The sequence below is a fragment of the Kwoniella mangroviensis genome, assembly GCF_000507465.2.
Source record: "Kwoniella mangroviensis CBS 8507 chromosome 1 map unlocalized Ctg01, whole genome shotgun sequence".
In the NCBI taxonomy this organism is placed as follows: Eukaryota; Fungi; Basidiomycota; class Tremellomycetes; order Tremellales; family Cryptococcaceae; genus Kwoniella; species Kwoniella mangrovensis.
In genome coordinates this window covers 3337367-3358652 of record NW_027062533.1, presented here as the reverse complement: position 1 = coordinate 3358652, position 21286 = coordinate 3337367, and the positions used below count along the sequence as shown (strand labels likewise).

At 45.2% G+C, this 21286-nt stretch overlaps 9 protein-coding genes across 9 annotated transcripts; 4 read left to right on the top strand and 5 right to left on the bottom strand.

The window, feature by feature from the left end:
* Window positions 1-173: 173 nt before the first annotated feature.
* I203_101246 (uncharacterized protein) lies at window positions 174-901 on the top strand (the record flags this gene model as incomplete). Its single annotated transcript, XM_019146199.1, has 3 exons — window positions 174-248; window positions 322-750; window positions 824-901. 3 exons carry the CDS (start codon window positions 174-176, stop codon window positions 899-901), a joined length of 582 nt encoding a protein of 193 aa, XP_019004758.1.
* A 481-nt stretch (window positions 902-1382) lies between these two features.
* I203_101245 (uncharacterized protein) lies at window positions 1383-3569 on the top strand (the record flags this gene model as incomplete). Its single annotated transcript, XM_019146198.1, has 4 exons — window positions 1383-1592; window positions 1657-2498; window positions 2563-2910; window positions 2975-3569. 4 exons carry the CDS (start codon window positions 1383-1385, stop codon window positions 3567-3569), a joined length of 1995 nt encoding a protein of 664 aa, XP_019004757.1.
* Window positions 3570-3930: 361 nt separating this feature from the next.
* I203_101244 (uncharacterized protein) lies at window positions 3931-5501 on the bottom strand (the record flags this gene model as incomplete). The annotated part of the gene is made up of 3 exons (XM_019146197.1): window positions 3931-3968; window positions 4032-4392; window positions 4476-5501. The coding sequence occupies 3 exons, from the start codon at window positions 5499-5501 to the stop codon at window positions 3931-3933; spliced, it is 1425 nt and encodes a 474-aa protein (XP_019004756.1).
* Window positions 5502-6467: 966 nt separating this feature from the next.
* On the bottom strand, window positions 6468-10654 carry I203_101243 (uncharacterized protein; the record flags this gene model as incomplete). The annotated part of the gene is made up of 12 exons (XM_019146196.1): window positions 6468-6974; window positions 7055-7385; window positions 7441-8003; window positions 8060-8221; window positions 8280-8453; window positions 8510-8707; window positions 8767-8934; window positions 8987-9249; window positions 9306-9422; window positions 9474-10338; window positions 10404-10579; window positions 10636-10654. 12 exons carry the CDS (start codon window positions 10652-10654, stop codon window positions 6468-6470), a joined length of 3543 nt encoding a protein of 1180 aa, XP_019004755.1.
* Window positions 10655-11056: 402 nt separating this feature from the next.
* Window positions 11057-12539, bottom strand: I203_101242 (uncharacterized protein; the record flags this gene model as incomplete). The annotated part of the gene is made up of 6 exons (XM_065516846.1): window positions 11057-11430; window positions 11487-11701; window positions 11767-11812; window positions 11870-12140; window positions 12208-12289; window positions 12364-12539. 6 exons carry the CDS (start codon window positions 12537-12539, stop codon window positions 11057-11059), a joined length of 1164 nt encoding a protein of 387 aa, XP_065373664.1.
* Window positions 12540-12925: 386 nt separating this feature from the next.
* On the top strand, window positions 12926-14588 carry I203_101241 (tRNA pseudouridine(55) synthase; the record flags this gene model as incomplete). Its single annotated transcript, XM_019146194.1, has 5 exons — window positions 12926-13002; window positions 13074-13246; window positions 13314-13369; window positions 13429-13583; window positions 13643-14588. The coding sequence occupies 5 exons, from the start codon at window positions 12926-12928 to the stop codon at window positions 14586-14588; spliced, it is 1407 nt and encodes a 468-aa protein (XP_019004753.1).
* Window positions 14589-14662: 74 nt separating this feature from the next.
* On the bottom strand, window positions 14663-15881 carry I203_101240 (uncharacterized protein; the record flags this gene model as incomplete). The annotated part of the gene is made up of 5 exons (XM_019146193.1): window positions 14663-15052; window positions 15118-15428; window positions 15479-15568; window positions 15631-15671; window positions 15742-15881. 5 exons carry the CDS (start codon window positions 15879-15881, stop codon window positions 14663-14665), a joined length of 972 nt encoding a protein of 323 aa, XP_019004752.1.
* Window positions 15882-16131: 250 nt separating this feature from the next.
* Window positions 16132-17788, top strand: I203_101239 (uncharacterized protein; the record flags this gene model as incomplete). The annotated part of the gene is made up of 6 exons (XM_065516845.1): window positions 16132-16235; window positions 16310-16841; window positions 16912-17065; window positions 17134-17226; window positions 17288-17450; window positions 17539-17788. 6 exons carry the CDS (start codon window positions 16132-16134, stop codon window positions 17786-17788), a joined length of 1296 nt encoding a protein of 431 aa, XP_065373663.1.
* Window positions 17789-18156: 368 nt separating this feature from the next.
* I203_101238 (uncharacterized protein) lies at window positions 18157-20679 on the bottom strand (the record flags this gene model as incomplete). The annotated part of the gene is made up of 10 exons (XM_019146191.1): window positions 18157-18557; window positions 18621-18801; window positions 18859-18965; window positions 19022-19139; window positions 19226-19734; window positions 19800-19884; window positions 19940-20218; window positions 20291-20427; window positions 20535-20570; window positions 20625-20679. The coding sequence occupies 10 exons, from the start codon at window positions 20677-20679 to the stop codon at window positions 18157-18159; spliced, it is 1908 nt and encodes a 635-aa protein (XP_019004750.1).
* Between the last annotated feature and the right edge of the window lie 607 nt (window positions 20680-21286).

The window sequence follows — 21286 nt, the reverse complement described above, 5'->3', positions numbered from 1 at the left end:
TTAGCCGGTCCAGCTACGTTCATTAGCTGATGTAACGTATGGTGCATCGTCACTCATGCATGCATGATACATAGTAGTATGATCCTGCTAAACTATATAATGACCAAGCGGGAATACGTCCAAAAAGTCACTCTCCTCGGATAAAAATCAATCAACTATCAAAGACAATCACGATGAAAGCTACTTACTTCGCTGCTATCTTGCTCTCTGCGACTTTCAGTTTAGCTGCACCAGCAGGATTGAACGATGTGAGTGATTTGATCATACCAGTCAAGAATCACTTTTCCTGTCAGCAAGTGACTAATCCTCCCATTTAAACAGCTGGTTGCATCTCCAAATTCCCTTACACCACTGACCAACTCTAATGCAAAATCACCTTCCTTACCTATCAACCAAATCGGTTCAATCCTCACTCCTCCGACAGCACCAGCGAGACCCGATGAGTACGTTTCAGGAGTATTGAAATCCCATAAACCATCTAAGAGAGGTATCGATCTACCTTTACATGATACTTCCAAATCATCCAAATCGAAATACCAATCGGGAAATACCAATCTACTCGAAGACGTCAAAGACAAGTTAGATGGCAAAAACGATGACAAACTAAAAGGAGTATCTGAGACTGTCAACAAGGTTATGAATATGAAAGGGCATGGAAAGAGGAGGATGGATAAGAGGGAATTTGTAGACATGGCGGTTGATCATCTGGGTAGAAAGGTAGTCAGGAGAGGAAATGATTTCCAGATTCAGGTGAGTACGCGTCCCTTCTTATCCAGAGTGATCACTGGGGTGTTGGCTGACCATTTGGTGCATATTGAAACAGGAGATTCAAGATCAAGGTAGACAATGGGGAGGTGCGAATGAGTTGAGCGATGAGAACGATGAGCCGTTTTATGAATAATGAACCACCTACCGATCGGCGATTGCTCGAATTAAATCATCCCAAGACATATGCAAGAAGTCGAAAAGCAGGGATTGAAGTGCTCTCATGAAGTGTATCCATGTAAACATATAAGCCAAGCACTTCAAAATGAATAGATAGTCTTCTAGTCTGTTGTTGTATCACCACCCGGAGATATGTACAAGTCACTCGTCTGTATAGAAGGAACGAAGAAAGCACGCCATTACAGAAAAACTGTTATCGCCCTGAACCGAGGGATCCATCGTTTTTGTAATGCTGATTACAATTTCAAGTGTAACTTCCTAATCGAGTCGAAATGGAAAAACAAAACAAAATCGGAAAATCCGTCTGTGCGTTTAGGATGGATGAGAATATGAGACATCCATTCCTTCGGACCGTACGAGTCGGTCAAAATGTCTCTTTCGATTTCATCCTTCTCGAGCAGTTGTCTTCATAACCTAAAATCACCCTATTAGGCAAGATGCCGTCCACCATCGTAGCTGCTCCTCCTATCACCATGCCTTCACCTATACCTCTGGGCGCATCGGTCCCAGCTCTCACCGCCCACGCTATCTCGGTGTCTTTGCCCACTTGGGAAGATAATATCGGATATGAAGAGGGAGATCAGAGGGTCGTAGGGAGGATGGAAACTGGTTATCCTAGATTCTTCATTCACAGGAGTATACAGAAGGTAAGCTCGAAGCTCTGTCTTCACTAACTCACCACTCAAGCTGATGTATCTGCCCAATAATTAGCTCGCCGCATTATGTTTAGCCAAATTCGGTCGACCCGACGAGCTATGTATCTTACTACCTTCACCAAAAGTAGCTGGCGAAGGACGTGACTTCCTTGCTCATCAGAATCCCCCAGTGCCATCAAGGATAGTCGAGTTTGTCATTTGTCCTTCTTCAATCTCCATCATCGATACGAAATCATTAGGCGGAGTAGATTGTATTGAGTTGCAAATATTGTTATTTGACAAGGCGAATTGGTCATTTGGGAAAGCGTTCTGGCAACATTCAGGAGATGGGATATGTTCTAGAATGGCAGAAAGAGCTTTAGCTTTCTTGGGTGAATTACCAGCTGGTTCAACCAATCGTCCTCCTACTCCACCAAATTTGGAAAGACCACCTTCGAAAGCTCCATCAACGAGGAATAGACATTATTCAAGGAGGACAAATTCAGTCCCCCCTACACCTACCACCTTCTCTGCCCCACCTACACCTAGATTAGAGACCAACCCCAACCACGATGATGATGCTCCTGTAGAATCTGTGAAAGAAGAGTTCTTGACTTCGGATCTCACGACCTACCTTGAAGAACGTTATGGACGAAATCTTCCGCTATTCAACGCACCGCTAGCGAAACGAGCGTTGAAAAGAAGAATTGCAGGTGGCTTATTACCGAGTGATGAGGGATATGGAAAAGTAGATGATGTGGTTAGAGGAGCAGGGTCAGGATCAGGGAAGAAAGCTGTCAAAGAGGATGATGTGTATCTGTACCCTTGTGGTATGAGTGCTATTTGGCACGCTTTCGATATCGCCCGAGCGGCTAGGCGTAGGAAGGGTGAGAAGGAAGGAAAGAGTGTTTGTTTTGGGTAAGTCGGTTATTTTCCTTCTGAATGGAATATCAGTCATGCTAATGGCAGGTGATTCTTGCAGATTCCCTTACACAGATACGTTAAAGATCCTGCAAAAATGGGGACCCGGATGTCATTTCTTAGGAGCAGGAGGTACAGAGGATATACCAGCTCTAGAAAAGTTGCTCCAAGATCGACAACCTGATGAACCCCCTATTCTCTCCTTGTTCTGCGAGTTCCCATCAAACCCCTTACTTAGAAGTCCCGACCTGGTGAAGATCAGACAGTTGGCAGATAAATACGGCTTCGTGATTGTGGTAGATGAAACGATAGGAAATTTCATCAACGTGGAAGTCGTCGAATTTGCCGATATTGTCGTGAGCAGTTTGACCAAGATCTTCAGTGGTGACGCCAATGTGATGGGTGGAAGGTGAGCTGTTGCATCACCTGAACTCTCCAAGGATGTCCAGCTGATAAGCTTTATTTTCGTTCAGTCTTATCCTAAACCCCAACAGTCCACTGTTCGAAGATCTTAAAGCTGCACAAAGCGAAATATACGAAGATAACTATTATCCCGAAGATGCAGTATACATGGAACGTAACTCGAGGGATTATCGAGGTCGTATCAAACGAGTCAACGACAATGCATATGACGTAACCGACTTCCTCTTCAAGCGATCTTTGGCAGATAATTCCCCCCCGACAGAAGGAAAAGTGATCAAACAAGTCTACTATCCTCGATTCCAGACTCCCGAAAATTACGCTCAAGCTCAGAGATTACCACCGACAGGAAAAGGAGGATTCGGTGGACTGTTCTCGATCACATTCACATCTGAAGCTGCTTCGAAGGCGTTTTACAATACCATTGGATGTGCCAAGGGCCCCTCCTTAGGGACGAGTTTCACATTGGCTTCTCCCTACACGATCTTGGCGCATTACTTAGAGCTGGATTGGGCCGCTAGTCACGGGGTTGAAAGAGGACTGGTGAGGATCAGCGTAGGCCAGGAAGATAAGGAAGTGCTTAAGAACTGGTTTGAGAGTGCTGTGAAGGCTGCTGAAGATGCTGGAAAAGAGGTTGATGGACAGTAACTCGATGAGTCGTCGGATTTGGGAGTTAAGATCATACGATTATACATGCTACTTGGATAACAATGCCTTGCATACAGGACGGAAGATTCATTCGACAGAAACATGCAGTATCACACATTGGCAAGTCATTATGGGCTGGATGGTTCATCATGTTACATCCTCATGCATGAGACACTAATTGACACACTGACAGTATACAAGGGAGGTCAAGTCCAACATCTAATTAAAGTGTTATTCTTGTCTCTCTTATCCTTCAAATCACCAATGTTCAAAAAAAATGTCCAAAAAACAGCAGCATCCGAAAATGTCAAGACACGTCCGCGAGTCTCTCTTTCTAAGAAATACCTCTGTATCTGATCGCTTACAGACTGATAGGAGCAGGAGGTAAAATGGCAAGAGCTATTCCCCATCGACTCATCAGCTTTGTTGTTCCCTTCAGCCTAAATACAGCGTCGAACTCACTCTTAGGGAACAAAGTGCTCAAAGCAGAAGCAGTGAACATACCATCCGCATACAACGCAGTGGAAAGTTGAGTAGCACCAATAGCAGTAGTCTTGATACCGCTTAACATCTGAGCAGTAGCAGCGTCGATCTGAGCGGCAATCGTCAAGATTCCAGAAGCAGAAGTGATACTGGATGGTAAGGAATTAACGTAAGAGTTGAGATTTCGAACAAGCTGAGCAGCATAATTGACAAATGGAGCGAAATCGGCCGAAGCGGTGTTTTTCACTAGAGCTTGGTTGGACAGAACCGTGGTAAGGTAGGAATAAACTTTTTGGAGGTTTTGGATTGAGTCAACGGCTGAGACGGGTTTGAGACTCGACTGTTCACATTGCACGATTACCATCAGTATTTGTTGAGATGAGATGAGAAGAGATTTTGCGAGAGAGAGAAATGATGACTTACAATGAAGCTGTTCAAAGTTTGAACGATTGCATCAGGACTGTTCTGAGCAGCAGGGATGATCGAACCCAGTAAACCACCAGTGGTAGATTGACCGGTAGAAACGACGTTACCAACTGTGTTTGTTAGACCACCCAATAGACCTCCAGCGGTGTTCTGACCTTGTGAGATAACTCCTCCTACGACGTTTCCGACCGTGTTTTGGCTTTGAGAGATGACCCCACCAAGGACGTTGGGGACTGTACCGGTGACTCCGCTGATGACGTTTCCAACTGTGTTTTGACCTTGGCTAACAATTCCTCCGACTACATTTTCTACAACATCTTGACTCTTGTTGATCACTCCACTAACGACGTTTTGACCTTGGTTGACAGCTCCAGAGACCACACCGGCAACTACATCTTGACCTTTGTTGACTACACCTCCAATGACATCTGGAACCGCTGATATCACACCACCTACAATCCCTTTGGCGGTAGAATCAACCTGTCCGATCGCACTTGCTACACCACTAGGTACGACTCCACTAACGACTCCGCCAATGGGATTGGATCCAGCAGCGCTAACGACATCCCCGATGACATTTCCAATTACATTCTTGACTGTTCCCGAGGCGATACCAGAGACTTGACCAGTCAAATCACCAGCGATCGCACCTGAAATACCATTGTTCACATTTACTCCGCCCATAACCCCTCCCGCTACCGACGCAGCTCCGGTGACTTGCGCAGCAGCAGATTGGACGTCGTCAACGACCGCTCCAGCTAACTTGGTGGCTGTACCAATGGCCGACCCGACGAATTTAGTCTCTTGAGCTACGGCCGCACCCAGTACGGAAGTAGCTGCGGGCACAGCTGAGCCGACAAAGCTGGTCACTTTGGGAACGGCAATGGCGACGGTGGAAGCGTCGATTGAGTTTCCTTTGCCTTGTCCGAGGATGTCACCGAGGTTGGGAAGGCCGAAGAGAGGTGCGGCGGAGGCGAGGTATGGGAGGACAGCGAAGAGAGCGATAGTTCGAGTGGCGTACATCTTGGATTGAAGTTGTTTGAGTTGTTAAATGAAGGAATCTGGGCGAGGGGACAGAAGTAGACTAGCTAAACTTGTGTTCGGGCTGGTATTGTAGGTAGTGAGTAGGATGTAAGGTAGACTAGCTAAACTTTACTATACTATACTTTACTAGAAGTGGTATTGGGTGATTAGACTGGCTAATGACTTGGTAGGTATATAGGCCAAAAGAGTGTGATGTCAGTTCAACGACCGGCGTTGGAAGATTGAGTGTATGTGAGAGATGAGAAGTTGAGTGTTGAAGGATGGAAAGGGAAGATGGTAAGAATGGAATGAAGATGATAGTTTATATACTTGATCGTCAGCATAATGCATTCACGATGATCAGTATTGATTGTATACAGATTTACTATCGTGTTTCTTGATCTGCTACAAACTCTATTGACGATGTATCAGGCGTCGATATAAGTCAGGTTTTCGAATTAAGATGAAGTATCTCATGTAAGGGGTTTTAATTATATGAACGGATTCGGGTGGGTGTGCTGCTCATCTGTATTGTGCCTCCTAGTAGTACCTGATCATGCATCAACACAGAAGTAGACGATCAGACAGGCACTCAACGTACATTCCATTCAGTACTGGGCGAACCCGTCAGATCAGATAAGACATGACTTGAATCGTTTTCGAATCTATTTCTGTCTTCGATCGGCGCATGCCACCAGACATGTGTCAGATATCAATGTCAATGCGAATGTCAATTGAGTCAAGTCAGTAAAGTCAACGCCCTGTGCAATGACAGAGATCTACCCTTTCGTCACAGCTATTGGGAATATGACTGATGGCGTCAAGGTTAGCCAGCCATATATATCGGATCGACCATTTGATCGAGAATTGTGATTGCGCATCAATAGCTCGCCCTTCTTGTACTAACACTAAATGCCTGTATATACTCCATGTATCACGTACCATACCAAACACCTATCTAAACCTCTAAACCTCCCAATCTCTTATATCCTCATTGGGAGCTATAAAACCCTTATCCAAGCCCACAATTGACCCTTCACAGAGTGGACATACAGAAGCCACCAAATCATCTAATTCCTTCCTCAACTCTTCTGCTCTACCTTCATCGATCCTCTCTAACTTCTTCTTCTTGCTTAATCCTCCTCTACCTGATCCCACACCTACACCAGCACCTACCACTGAGACTGCTTGAGCTAGTGCATCGGGTATGATCATTTCTCGTAGTCTATCTCCAGCAGCTATAAGCTTATTTCGGCCTCCCAGACCTAAGAGTAAATCCGCAGTGGTCGATCCGGAAGTTACCACTTGACTGTTTTGACCCTTTGTATGTCTCGGTGTTCCAGTACCGGAATGGGATGGACTGAAGTTTGACGATAGCAATGCTCGAGTGGATGGATCGGATGATCTGGAGACTAATTCATCTTGTAATCTGAGGATACGCCGCAATGAGGGTGCAGGGAGGAATTCCATAGCCTAGAAGTAGAAATACAATCGCATTAGCTCATTGCATTGATCGCGTTGTAAGGATATCAATCTAGTCGAAGCTGGCTCACCATTGATATCAAACAATCAGCATGGAAGAAATGTTGACAAGGAAACACGTAAAACTGTCTGATCGTCAAGCTGACACCACATTTCCAACATTTGTCCCCAGGCTCGACAGTCACAAATCGATTCGCCAGACCTTCAATATCACGTCGGATCGATTCTGCAGATGCTGTAGCTTCGTCCATCTCGGCTTTGAGCTCGTCGATCCTTGCCGAGTATTCTTCAAGTGCATTGCAAATTTCATTCTTGAAATCATCGATAACAACAAATTCAGGGAAGAAAGGTAAGATATCCTCAATTTTGATCAAATCGGTCGATTCGAGGAATTTCATAGCACTATTTGACCGTTGATGAGTTGACACACAATCATAGTGAGAAGGGGCGGACATACCTCTTGATATCTTTCTGCTCCTGGACCACATATCTAGCAATTTTCAACCACAGTTTCTTTCTCAGCGTATCATCGTCATCAGGTCTATCCGCATTGATCTTGGCCAATTCCAAATCCCCCTTCTCTAAAGCTAAATCAACACTACTTTCGTATAAGCCCAGCTTGGAATATATATGGACGCAGGGTTGTATCCTTCCATGCTGTTTGCATGTTCGTAACGCATAATCTAGGTCGTAATATGGCCTTTCGGTCTCGGAATCATCAGGACAGGAAGAGAGGAAACGCAGTAATGGGCCGTCATCTGGATCCGGATCAGACGCGTAGAAAGTTAGAAGAAGATTGTAGATGGTCGTATCGGTTGATCCTTGATTATGTATGGCGTGGGATAGATATCGTATTGCGTGATTAGATGAGATAGGTTCTTTCCGCTGTTGCTGTTGCAACAATGCCGGGATAAGGCGGCGAGGTGAGAGCGATGATTGTCGAAGCCATGAGTCGACAGTCTCTTTGGGGGCGTTTCTCATGAGGATGGATGCGAAACGATAGTACAGGTCCACGGAATCCTGTAGATCGAGTCAGCAGAGTATAACATGATCTCACATAAGAGATCATGGCTCACCTGCCTGTTCAACACATCGATAGCTTTCAACCACTTCTCTTCCGTCACCCAATGTTCCACTACCTTCCCATGATCTTTGTTGAGGTTGGCATAAAAGAGGTAGAGATCCGTTCGACCGTGTGATAGTATAAGCTCATATACCACTTTGGGTTCAAGATCATTCTGTATGCAACCATCAGCTATCTCTTTTCGATCTCCTGAACCGGCGGCTATGACTCACCTGGTACGTCGTGATGAAATTCTTCAAATCTTCTTCCATCAACTTCCTTTCCATGGTCAAACTCTCGACATCTGAAATAGCCGATTCGGCTGCCACGATATCTTCGAGAGTATTGCATTTACTGAGGTATATCTCAACGAGCCAAGTGGCAAGCATCATCCGCTGTGTACGATCCTGATCACCTTGTTAGCCCATCTTCCGTGTTCGTCTGTAAAGCTGTTTGTACCTACCTTCTTGTTGAGCAGATCTAACCTATCGGCGAGGTACATTCTCAATGCGTCCCTCTCATCCGCATCGATGAATCTTAATGTCACGAATTCGAAACTTCGACTAGACTTGGCATAGCACTGAGCAGCTTGGATATATCGACCTTGTTGGAAGAGGGAGTCGCCCTGTCTTGAGAGTACGATATCCTTCTGAGGTAATGTCTGCGTACGAAAGTCTCGAGTTGAGCACACATCAAATCTTGAGGAGGATGACAACTCACTCTAGCGAAAGTTAAAGCATCTGAGTATTCCCCTTTCTCCAATTTCGCTCTCCACACATCACGATCCTCGTTTCGCACCAACACCTCGAGTATGGATCGATCGGTGTAGATCCAGAATGTCCGAGACACAGGATCGGCTGAGAGATCGATCGCCTTCTCGTCGCCGGACTAAACTCAATGATTAGATACCCTTGATTTCTTTAACACATGAATGACTCACCAGAGGTAACTGTTCATCCCAAACTACCTTTTCCGTTTCTCTCGATATGCCGACTATTCTATTAGGATACAGTAAGAGCCAGTGCCACTGAGTTATCGAGACGGCGATAGGTGTAGGTGGAGTCGAGGTCGAATTGGAAGATGCGTTTCGGTTGAATGCCGGTGTGGACGGATCATCAAATGATGGATACGGGATCAAAGAAGGTTTCGTAAGGATATCGGATGAGAGGGAGGTTGCAATGCTCGATGTGTACAGACCAGGAGCTAAGGTTCTATGTCAGTTACTGGCTCTCCTGGAGTTGAGCAGCCGAACAACTCACCGGTCAGCCAGACTAGTGCAGAAGCAGGTGGAAGCGATGAAGCCGATTGACCTTCGAGCGAAGGGATGTAGAATTTCAAAGAGGAATTTGGTGGATCTCCCGGCAGTTCCTGAAATTCTGTACCCATAGCCAGTCAAGCTTGGATCAAAGGGGATCAAGTCCACTTACTAGGTGTACCATCTCTCAGCGGCTTGAAGACCTCTTCAGCCCATCCACCACCTTTTCCTCCAGCGGTAGTGGAGCTGACCAATCCCTGAATCTCATACATCCTTTCTTTCGTAGTGATGACGACCCAGGCTTTCTTTTCCGTCCCCTTCTTCTTGTTAGATCCACTCCCAGATGAACCAGTGGGCCAAAAACCAAATCCGATACCAGTGACAGGTTGTTGATCAGGTAACGAATAAACAGTCTGTAGGTCTTTCTCAGTTGGTTTACTCATCCCTATCGATACGGATTTGAAGATATCGTCCTGAGGAGGAAGGGGTAACGAGAGTATCTGACCTGTCGTGGTTCCCAGGAGAACATCTGTTGAAGGTGGAGTAACTATATCTCCTTTTCCATGAGGCTGGCTACCAGCATCTTGTCCGTTACTTTCTGAGGAGGTACTTCCTGAGATAGGTGACCATCCTACAGCCGTTATACTTTGTCGTAACCTTAGTGGTCTAGGTCTTCTAGATTGCACAGCGGCATTTCCAGGACTGATAGGCAGGTAGAATGTATCGCCTGTGTTAGTAGTGATTAAAAGATGTCTGGCTGTAGGATCGGCGTGTAATTTGTCGATAGTCGGTGTTACTTGGAGTGCAGGACTTCCCTTCTCAGGTACAGGTTTAGGTAAATCAATTGTAACTAATTCTTCAGGATTCTCCAAGTCAATGATTACGATTAAGAGAGGAGCAGCAGCGAGGAACAAGAGGTTATTGGCTGCTCGAAGATGAGTCAGGGAAGATGGCGGAGAGTACTGGACGAGGGATAATGAGAATAATGGTGGTAGGGATGAGGGGGTCTGTGATGATGGTATAAAGCCTGTCTCGAGCTGCGTCGAGCGTCAGAAGCGATCTGCTGTCCTTTTAGAAAGGGTTTGGCTATTTGTAGACTCACAGCTCTAACCATACCTGTATCCTGGTCTTCTTCCTCACCTTCATCCACCTCGAAACCTTCATATCCTACATTCTCGATACCTCCTCCTCCTGTAGCTGGAACCTGCGCTGCTCCACGATAAGCACCTGCTGAAGAGTAGCGGGGCGGTATGGAGGGCCCAGATGAATGTTCTACGACTATGACAAGATATAAGCTAGGTGATTTGCTTTCAACAGACCTTGTATGAACTTACAATCATCTAGGTTGGACATGATGCTTTGACGAAATCGGCTCCTATGGCGGATTCCAGCATCAAGAGCCCGAAATTCAGAGAGAGCTTGACCACGATTAGAAGAAGACGAACAAGCTTGCTGCACCGAACAGTCACGTTACAGTCTAAGTACAAGTCGATGAGTATAAAGTTGGATGATGCAAAGTATGTTAGGGAGATGAATGCAGTGAGATGAATGCAACGGGTTAATGGTTGTTGTCATCTATTTGAGGTGTGACGTTTGTGCGCGGCTTTCTCGGAACCTATCCACCCGATAACTCTTCAAACCTCAGACACCATCGTCATCCGCATTCATCACATGGTGCCGGTAACGATGATCAATGCATGGTATATACAATGGAGGCTGCACACATCGCAGGACATCTCTTGAAAAGTACACTCATCACGCGGTCTCCTCATCATCCCATAAGAATCTGATCGTACCTTCATTCTTGCCCATCCCTTCCACAGCTTCATCTCCCTCATTCCCATTTTCAGTCCCATTGTGGATACCGGCAGCCGTCCAGCCCAGGTTGGTAGGTGGTGCACCAGGTCTCCTATTCCTCAGCTCGATCTTCAGCTCAGTCAGAGTTTGTGATGTCCAGAATAATGGCAGAGGGAAGGCAGTAGGCGATGATGCAGTGGTATTTGCTGTCTGAGACGAGGAAGGGTTTGGCTCTTTAGGTGATACCGGAGAAGGTGTATGAGCATTTGGTAGACTATCGGGGAGGGACGATAGAATAGTGGTATATAGATCGATGAGGTGATGAGCAATATCTAGAGGTGGGTATGAGCTGTATATCCTACCGTTTGCAGTGATATGGAAAGCTCACCATCGATGTGACCTGCTGAAGCCGAATACTCCGTTTCCCACGATCCGCTTTTACCCAGCAGTCCCACCACTTGAGTGGCAGAGGGTACCCCATCAGACACTGTGCTATCATCGGAAGGCAACTTCGTCGTCTCCAACAGGAGTAGAGAAGCGGTATATATCGATCCCAACGCTATGATATGCGGAGGAAACGATAGGGGAGCTTGAGTACGATGACTATGCAATGAAGTTGATCAGTCGGCTGGTGCAATACATTCAATACGCATAGTCAGTAAGCTTACCAATCCACCGCTACTTTCCAAGCACTCTGACAGAGGTCTTTCCCCACTAAATCAAACTTTCCATCAGCGCTGAGCATACTTCCACGAAAAGAAGAGTACTTGCAACCTAATTTATTGCCAATCTTGATGACTCCCCTCAAACCCGTCTCTACACCAAATTTGAATCCCATAGTTTCCAATACCAACCTCTCACATGCCAACACTCTTTTCCTCTCATGTTCTAGACCATTCGCTTCTGCCGTAGCTATATCCACTGTACCCTTTCTGACCAAGTTTGGATATCGGATAGGGAAAGAAGCAAGGATGATTTCTCGGGGTTTCTTGATTGTATCGTGTAATTTGGAAGAAACGTATAATGTCGAAAGAGCCACTTCCTATATGTATACAGTTGATCAGTCTAGTCATCTGAGAGGAAGAAGGAAATAATGCAGAGAGACATACAACATAGTTGAAATCCTTGTAAGGGAAGAAAAGATGAAATCGCATATACAGCGTCTGAGCAGTAGCTATCGTTCTTCTAGGGCTGTACACAGATGGCAAGCCATATCATATAAGTTGAAGTCCAAAGTAAGAAGGAGTTCCGGAAAGCCAACTTACAATCCACATCTTACACCGACAGCGTCTATGAACCCACAAGCTTGTTGTCTCACTTTCTCTTCTCGGGATACACTCAGCTTTCCTCGCTGTTTGGCAGACAGCTTCTCCACTTCGACAGGGGTGAAATAAGGCTTGAAATGCTTGACGTGAGCTTTCGAAGAGGATGAAGCTGCCATTGTTGGTGGTCCCTCGTTCCTCTGTGTTTATATCTTCTTCCTTTAGCTTGGAGGAAGATGAGGCAAGAAGGATGTAGACATTGGCTGCATCTCGACGGTGACCTTGGCCAGTCATGAGCCGTTGAGTGTGGGTCGTTTACGTAATCAAACAATCTCGCACCAAAAAAGTTGGAAACCACATCCACCATCTGGAAGACGATCAAGACCAACAACACTGATGCAACATCTTTGCAATATAGGACAACATAGAATACCAAGCTTCGACAGCGCTGTGGAAGATCAGTGCAGGTACATCTAACAAGATCCCACCATTTGTACGTCGACCATTAGGTGGTCTACTTCGTTCAACCGGAATTCAAGTATACCCTCCAACTGTGTCTATCAAAATGCCAAAATCACCCTCAATGCCCCCCTTACCACTCAATGGTCTATTCCCCATAGCTAAGCCTTCAGGTCCGAGCTCGTACGTATATTCTCGTCCTCTCTGCCGGCCCAGGTCGCTGAGGCTAATGGCTTATCGCGTTGACCACATAGGATGAAAGTGATAGACTCAATCACATCGCTCTTACTAGAGTCCAAGTTATTTGACGATCCTGAGAAACGGAAACATGCGAGATTCCAGAAGAACAAAAAGAAGAATACGGCTCATCTGGGATTGAAGATTGGTCAAGGAGGGACATTGGATCCTTTAGCTGACGGTGTATTAGGTGAGCCCCTTGTCTGGCTGGATCATAATATGGAAGAGATTATCTGACTTAGATCATTGTTCAATAGTCATTGGCGTGAATAGAGGTACGAAGCATTTGAATAGGTTTTTGGAGTGTACAAAGGTGAGTATTAGCTATTCGACGAGTCACGGTCAAAAAGGCTGATTAGGGAATTCATGAAGGAATACGAAAGTATAGGTTTACTGGGATGTATAACAACTTCTATGGATTCTGATGATCCCGTATTATCGACATCATCATGGGAACACGTCACAAGGGAAGATATAGAAAAAGTTCTGGATAGGTTTAGAGGAGAGATAGATCAAGTACCTCCCATGTATGTCCATTTCTGCATGACGGGTAGTCGCAGTTTTATGCTCATGATCTTTGTCACAGCTTCTCAGCTCTGAAGATGGATGGTAAACCATTATACGAGTATGCCCGAGAATCAAAACCTCTACCTCGTCCAATCCCTACTCGTAAATGTCAAGTGTCAATCGAACTAATCGATTTCAGACCTGCATCTGTAACACCAGGAGATGGTGGACACGAATACAAATGGCCTACAAAGAGATTATCAGAAGATGAGAAGAAAGTATTCAGGAAATTGACTGACATAGTCTCTCAAGCTGGTACAGAACCTTCTAAACCTAAAGGTGCAAACCCTACTACATTAGAAGAAAGTGCGTTCAATGGGGATGTACCAGATTCCAAGCCGGCAGAAACGAAGAAAGAATCTTTTGTACCGGATTTAGAAAAACCTGATTATCCTGAGATATCTCCCATAAATGGTTTACGACCACCTACATTTACTGTCAAGATGACAGTTTCAAGTGGGACTTACGTCAGGTCGATCGTACATGATATAGGGGTAGCTCTGGGCTGTGGTGCACATGTAGTGAAATTGACGAGGACGAGACAGGGTGAATTCTCGTTGTATGGTGATGAGAAGGTTTTGGCAGCATCAGCATCCGAGGATATCAAATCGAAAACAGACGCTCCGTCAGAACAAATCAACCCAGAAACAGACGTCAACGCTAAGGCTGGGGAAGAGGAGATTCCAGGACCTACGAACGGATCCATACCTTGGCCCGTGTGGGAACGAGCCATCAAGGAGCGTGAGGAAACTATCAAAGCTGAGAAACAAGAGAAGGAAGAAGCTATCATGTCTGGTATGAGTGCCGAGGAGATTCACGCAAACTATTCGCCAGAGGCTATCAAGCAGAGGAGGTATGAAGGGGGATTGAGAGAATGGGAAACCGAAGTGTTGAGGAGGTTCGTCAGTGTGCCTGTACCACCTAATGGGGGACACGGTGAAGGTCATGGCAAGAAGCAGTATTAAGTGCGGTACAGTACATTCATAGCATTTTACATATGTGCTCTTGATTAGGATATGTCATTATGTATTATGCATAATTACAACATTTTATTTGGACCTAGACCTAGCACATGCACTTCTTTAGATACTTTGAGATATACGTTATCGACTTCCCAGCCGCCTTTAGGTTGTTTCTGTAATATAGCATCTTGATATTTGGTATTGATAGGGTCGATGAGATCGCTTGAGAATGGCGTGTGCTGGAAATTTGATACGCTCGATGAGTCTGAAGTATTCTGAATTTTTGTGATACGATCAGAAAGAAGACCAGGTGTATCTTCCCCTTTGACCTCTCCATCGGCTTCGTCCTCTTTCTGATTGAGCAATGTCCATCCGAAGGAAGTATGAAATTCTGGATCTTCATGATATTTCGGTAAATGATGGATATCCAATAAAGGATGAATCGCTTTATCGAGTATCCCCTCGATCTAGAAATGCTCCATCATCCATCAGCTAATCTCGAACACTTTCTGTGATCTTCAAGCTGACTCACTTCATTTGCACCAGCTCCTACCCGAAGAGCTACAAATGCTCTTCCTCCATTTCCTTCTTCACCCCCACTAAGGCGATTATAATAGATTTTCATCTCACTTGCGAAGCTCAACTTGAACTTGTGCACTGTCTTCAATCGGCCAGCCAGGGAATTGCGGAACGGTAAGATCTGATCTCTTCGAAGAGGTAATGGATGGGTCAGGGAGATATGTAAAGAGGACAAGAGGGAATGAATCGTATGATTCGGTAGTTCATCTTGAATACTTCTTAGTATTCCTTCTAGTACCGCTCGAAAACCAGATGATGATTTGACTATCACTTCCATGAGCCTTCGCACCAAAGGAATAGGTTGAAGAGCTCACGAGATAAGTAGACGTGAGCATTGTAATCCCCATCTACGTATGGTCGAGTACGTCGTCGACCTTGATGTAGCGATCGGTCGTCTTTTGGCGCTATATAATTGTCTTCTGAGTCAGCTAGAGCCAAATGCACATATGGGTGAAGCTGAACATACCTGTCTCAAAAGCATCAGGGAGAGAAGGTAGCTTTTTTAGTCTATGTTCCGCGACATGCCATATCAGCAGAAGCTCATGGGGGTCATAGAATAGAAACGACTTGGATTTACCTTTTCGAAGGACGAGTCGAAGCTACTTCCTTTGCTAGACGTTTCACCTTTGAATCTTCGATGATGCCATTTTTCTTAGACTGTTGATCTTCATGCTCTGATTCTGACGCAGAAGACGAATCGTACTCTACCAGAGGCATCGGTCCATCATATCATGTCTGGAAAAGGAGATGAGATAAAACTGAAAAGGAAGAGTGATTGAGTTCGAGTTCGGTTGTTTTTGATCGAAAGACAACCGAGGTTTTGGCTGATTTTGTGATTTTTGGATTTTGTGATATGTTGTTTTGCTCTTCACTTCACATCTGCTAACATAACCTTCTGCACGGTAAATATTCATCAAACTCGAGCTCAGAGGGAAGCTCAGATATCCGGATCATTCAGGTACTCACGATGTACTGGTACATCTCTTTTCTACGACCACCTCCCGTGTCAATCACACCCTCCACCAAAGAAATCACAATAACACCTCAGGTAGCCAACGACCTCAGAACAGAGTAAGTGAGTGGTCTGCTTTCATGAGAACAAGACTTACAGAGTCGATGGCTGACGATGGGTGTCACTTCTGCAGATTACGCTATGATCCAACATCGCTTCAATACATCTGGCAACGACTTACGCCCTCCCTATCGCCTCCTACCTCCCCGAGAGAACTGACTACATTCATCCCTCCTCAAAGCACCTACAAACCTATATCTGTACCTCTACCCGAGGGTGTGCAGATAGGCGAATCATGGCGATTAGGTTTATTCTCCCCTTCATCCTCTACGTCTGCTTCCAGACACCCTTCATGTAGCTTGATGTCGCTATGTGAGGATGATGTGGGAGTAATAGGTGTATGGAGCGAGGGTATCGATATCGTTCGTTCCGAGTTATCGAACAAGGGTGTTGTGAGAAGTGTCAATGGGTCATCCAAGAATGGTAAAGGCAAGCAGAAAGAGAGTAAAAAAGGAAAAGGAAAGGAGAAAGACGATGGACCGAAACAAGGTAGAATCACTCGAGAGTTTACTTTACCCCTACAAACCCAGGAAGACGGAGAAGAAGGAGAAAGAAGGGAGGAGATGTTGAGGATAATTGAGCAGACTAGTTTCGATTTGGACAAAGTAAGCTTTCACTGGTATTGATCCATTCGCCGAATGTAACTAAAGCTAATGCACGTATATTCGTAAATAGAAAATCTGGGATTCAGGTTTAGCATTATCATCATGGTTCTGGAAATACCTGCCTTATCCTACAGGGAACGAATCTACTTCTCATCCTGATGAGCTAGTCAACGAAGTATTTGATCTGTTGAGGAGACAAGAGGATTTGGATATACTGGAATTGGGTATGTCATCACTCCTACACCTCAAAGCTCAATATTTTACCGCTGATCTCTTTTGTCATACTGAATAGGAAGTGGGACAGGTCTGGTTTCCATAGCATTATCACTAGCTGTCAAACGATATTTACCTGAGGTGAAACGGAATATAATAGCTACTGATTTAGGTATGTCTTTCCCGCCTAGTCCTTTAAATACCCAAGAATGCTGAACTGATAAATTGAGTAGATACGGCCATACCCCTTATGAATGAGAATCTCGAATTCAACTGTATCGATACAATTTTGAATTCCAACGATAACAACGTAAATGTCAGAGCGGATTTACTGGATTGGGACAAACCTTTACGTTCATGGGTATCAGTGGATGATCATCTACCAGAACTGATAATGTAAGTGTGCACTCGACCTAATTGTGTTATACACTTATGATCGTACTCCATTCTGATCATTCGGTTTACGTTGGTTTGTTTGATGTAGCGCCGCAGACGTGACTTATAATACTTCAGCTTTCCCCTCACTTCTCCAAACCCTCATTTCCCTCCTTGCTCCATCTTCCGATAGAATCCCAATTATGGCATTAGCGTACAAGCAACGTGATCCGGCTGAGAGGGATCTCTGGAAGATGTTGAACGAGAATGGTATCAAGATGACCTTGGTAGATAAAGTTGTGGGTGCAGAGGTAGATCAGGGTGAGACGGAAATCTGGATAGGAAGGATGAAAAGTTGAATAAAACAGATTGAACCTGTTGGACATTCGAGTCGGTTGATCTACAGTTGAATAATGATATATCACATATGGTTTAGATGCATACAACCTAAATTGATTTATTATCTTTGACTACTTCACGTTGTACTCTATAAATATCTGTGTTTGCACGAACTGTTATATTGTGCTCTGATATTGTCTTATCTACAAAAAAAGGACAGATAACCCTGGAAGATAGTTTGTCTCGCAAATTCTCTGTCCCTCAAAAATTGTTCCCCTTGAACTTCTCTGCTAAATTCCTTCAACAGATGATCCCTATCTACAAGATGCGTTCTTTCGTTACCACCTCACAAGGAAGATACCTCATCCGTTCCCTTCCAGAAGTCCCCTCAACTTCCATTCAATCTAATCTCATCGACCATCATCGACCCCACCATCCCGTTAACATTGATATCGATATTTTCAAATGTCGATTTCGGACCGTTATACAACCCATCTATTATCTGTTGGTGTTTCCCATTCGGGTTCGCGTGAATATCATACTTCAAGACCAAGATCCCGTGGTCAACTAAGAAGTCAAATATCTTGCCTGATTTATTGACGTCGATCTTCAACATCCTCCTTGCATCCCTTCTCTTCAGGCATCCATTCCGTCTAGCATTCTCACGGATGTATAATTCTTTGATGGTTAGGTAAGGTTTGGGTAGGACACGGAGAGAAGAGCAGAGGAGTTGTTCGTCTGATGATAAGAGGTCGAGGGAAGCCGCATTGGCGAGATTGAGTGGTGCAGCTACAAATCAATTTATCAGTCAGATTCCACTTCGACCATGGTAGGTTGGTAATATAGACTCACGAGGTTTCCTTCCTACACTCATAGGCAAAGCTCTTGGCGTAGGCTCCCTGCTCTTAGGGTCCAATCCAGGAGGAGGTGTACCCATCCCACCATGTAGGAAACGATGTTGTCCCGCATTTATACGTGCTCCTGAAACAGTCACCTCGGGTCGATCGCGCTGTACGAGTGGTCTGTATCCGGCCTGCAGAAAGTGAGATTGCGTCAGCTGGTCCACAAATTCAATGAACGATTGGCTCACCCTAGCAGCTTTGGCATTATCATAAGCCTCAGCTTCAGCGTTGGTCGTGATACCCATACGTCGATACTCTTGCAGTTCTGTTATTCTCTTTCTGAGATTTTGTTCATCTACGCATTGTCCTGTCAGCTGATGTATCGAAACAACGAGGTCTTCAACAACTCACATATAAGACCTTCAATGAACACTTCAAAATCCTGAGCCGTCTGAAACTTCGCGAACACTTTGTATCGCTGTATCAAATCTCGCTCTTCTTTCGGTCGTTTACGTTCAGCTGCTTGGATCTGCAATCAAAGTACTCGTCAGCAGACATCTCCAATCCAGTACAGTGGTCTGCCATCTCATGACTGTTTGCTGGTCTGACACTCACCTTCTTATGCTCCGTCAGACCCCTATCGAACAAGACTTCCTTCGCATCCATCCTCTTATCCAACTTCGAAAAGTATATATCCAGCATTGCCAATTTTACTTCTAGCTCATCTTCATCTTCGATTTCAGGTAAAGGCGGTCCCTTGGCTTTCCCTTTACCTTTAGACGGCGAAGACGTCGATGGTCCGGCAACAGGTTGATCTTCAAAATCAGGATCAGGTTTCACCTTGACATCTCCTTCGTCATCCTCTGTTTTCCGTTTATTTCTCTTGTCTTCATCATCGTCTTCATCGTCTTCTTCCCCTTCTTCTTCAGGTGGTCCGGTAACTTTAGCTTCTGGTTGAGCATCACCACCGTATTTGTATACCAGGCCAAACTCCATATCCTTGACGGCCATCTCGGCTTCGTTCTCCACTTCGTGCTCGAATTCTAATCGTCCAGGCATAAATCCAGCTACTTCGTGATTTGTCGGGGCAGATACCAAAGGGGCAGCGTTGGGTGGCGGTAGCGCTATATACGAAATCAGAATGTCAATTCAACGCTCCCATGCAAGTATCAACATTATGTGCACTCACCATGAGGTTTGCGCATCTCCTCTATCCTAGCTTTCTTCCTAGATTGGAACTCGTCGGGGTCTACTTCGAACGTCTTATCCATCGGCTATTCAACGACTTTAGTCAGATTCACACTCGTAAAGCTTGTCGTGTCTACTTACAGGCATAAAAGGTCTCCGCCTCTTCCTGTTCTCGTCTCCATCATCATCAACTTTCATCTCATTCTTGACTTCTCCTTCCTCTTTCAAATGCTTCCCATCCATCCCTACACCGAGATACACTTCCAGATAGTGTTTCTCACATTCCTCTTTTGTCCTCGTCCCTACATGCTGAGCTACTTCCAACCAATTTCCCAAACCGTTCGATATCAGTCCGGATACCAGCAAGAGCTCTTCGTCTGCTCCCCAATCAGGCGTGAATATAGGTTGAGAGTGTTGTTCCTATCGAATTTTGAACGGGATTAGCATACCTCTCAGATGAGACAGCAAAGGGTAGAAGGATAATTCACTCACCACTACTTTATAATCATGCCATGCCTTGTGCCGCAGGCCTTCTTTGCCCTCGCAAAAACAACTGGGACATAGGTCTACTTCCTCACATTCTTTCATCGCACATTTTATACGGACCGTGTGAGTGATATCGACGTGACCTAAAGGGAACGTCCATGTTAGCGAGGGGTCATAAGAAGAAAAGGGAAGAAGATATAAAGGAGAGAATCGAGCTTCGTGATGAGCTTGTGAGAGAAGAGTAACTCACAGAAATCACAAGTATATTTGATACCTGGCTCCGTTACTGACCATCCATGTTAGCTGATAATCATCGATTACGATCCAGCACGCAGCTCACCTGGCCTCTCATCCGACTGGGCATCAGTCCTGACTCTCCTCTGAGTGACCGTCATCTTGACGTTGACGTCCTACTGATCGTGTGGGTGGGGAGGGGTGGGAAGAAGATCGACAAGGGGAGGAGTGTATATGCTTTGCTTACTCCTCCCTTGATGTCGGTTGATACGATCCTAACCTTGATCTCCTCTGTCTTTTGATGGTTGTTGATGTTATTGGTGATAACGGTTGATGGATACGCCGGGAGTGGAGGTCTGTAGGAATATAACAACAACAAACGTCACAAAGTCGCGTGTTGCCTGTGCAAATATATCGACCTGTCTGTATTCGTTGTCCACTAGTTATTCGGACCGATCTACGTGTGATCTATGACCGATGGTGTATGAATGTGGTACGCAATGCTGAGTGCAGGCTGACTTGTGATAATGACCGGTTGCAACGCTGCTCGTAATGTTTGTTGTGACGAAATCGAAATCCCAAATCCGAAAAAAGGTTGGAACTGTCGCGACTATCCGGAGTTCGTTTTAAGGGTAAAAACAGCTGATGGTCGTTGGGTGCAATGAGCAGTGGCGAGAGCAAAGTGCTGTATCTTCTCGGAGGGATTGCTCTGTGCTTGACGTTGACATATACTAGGCCGCCTGAGCAGTCAGCAGAACTGACCTTGGA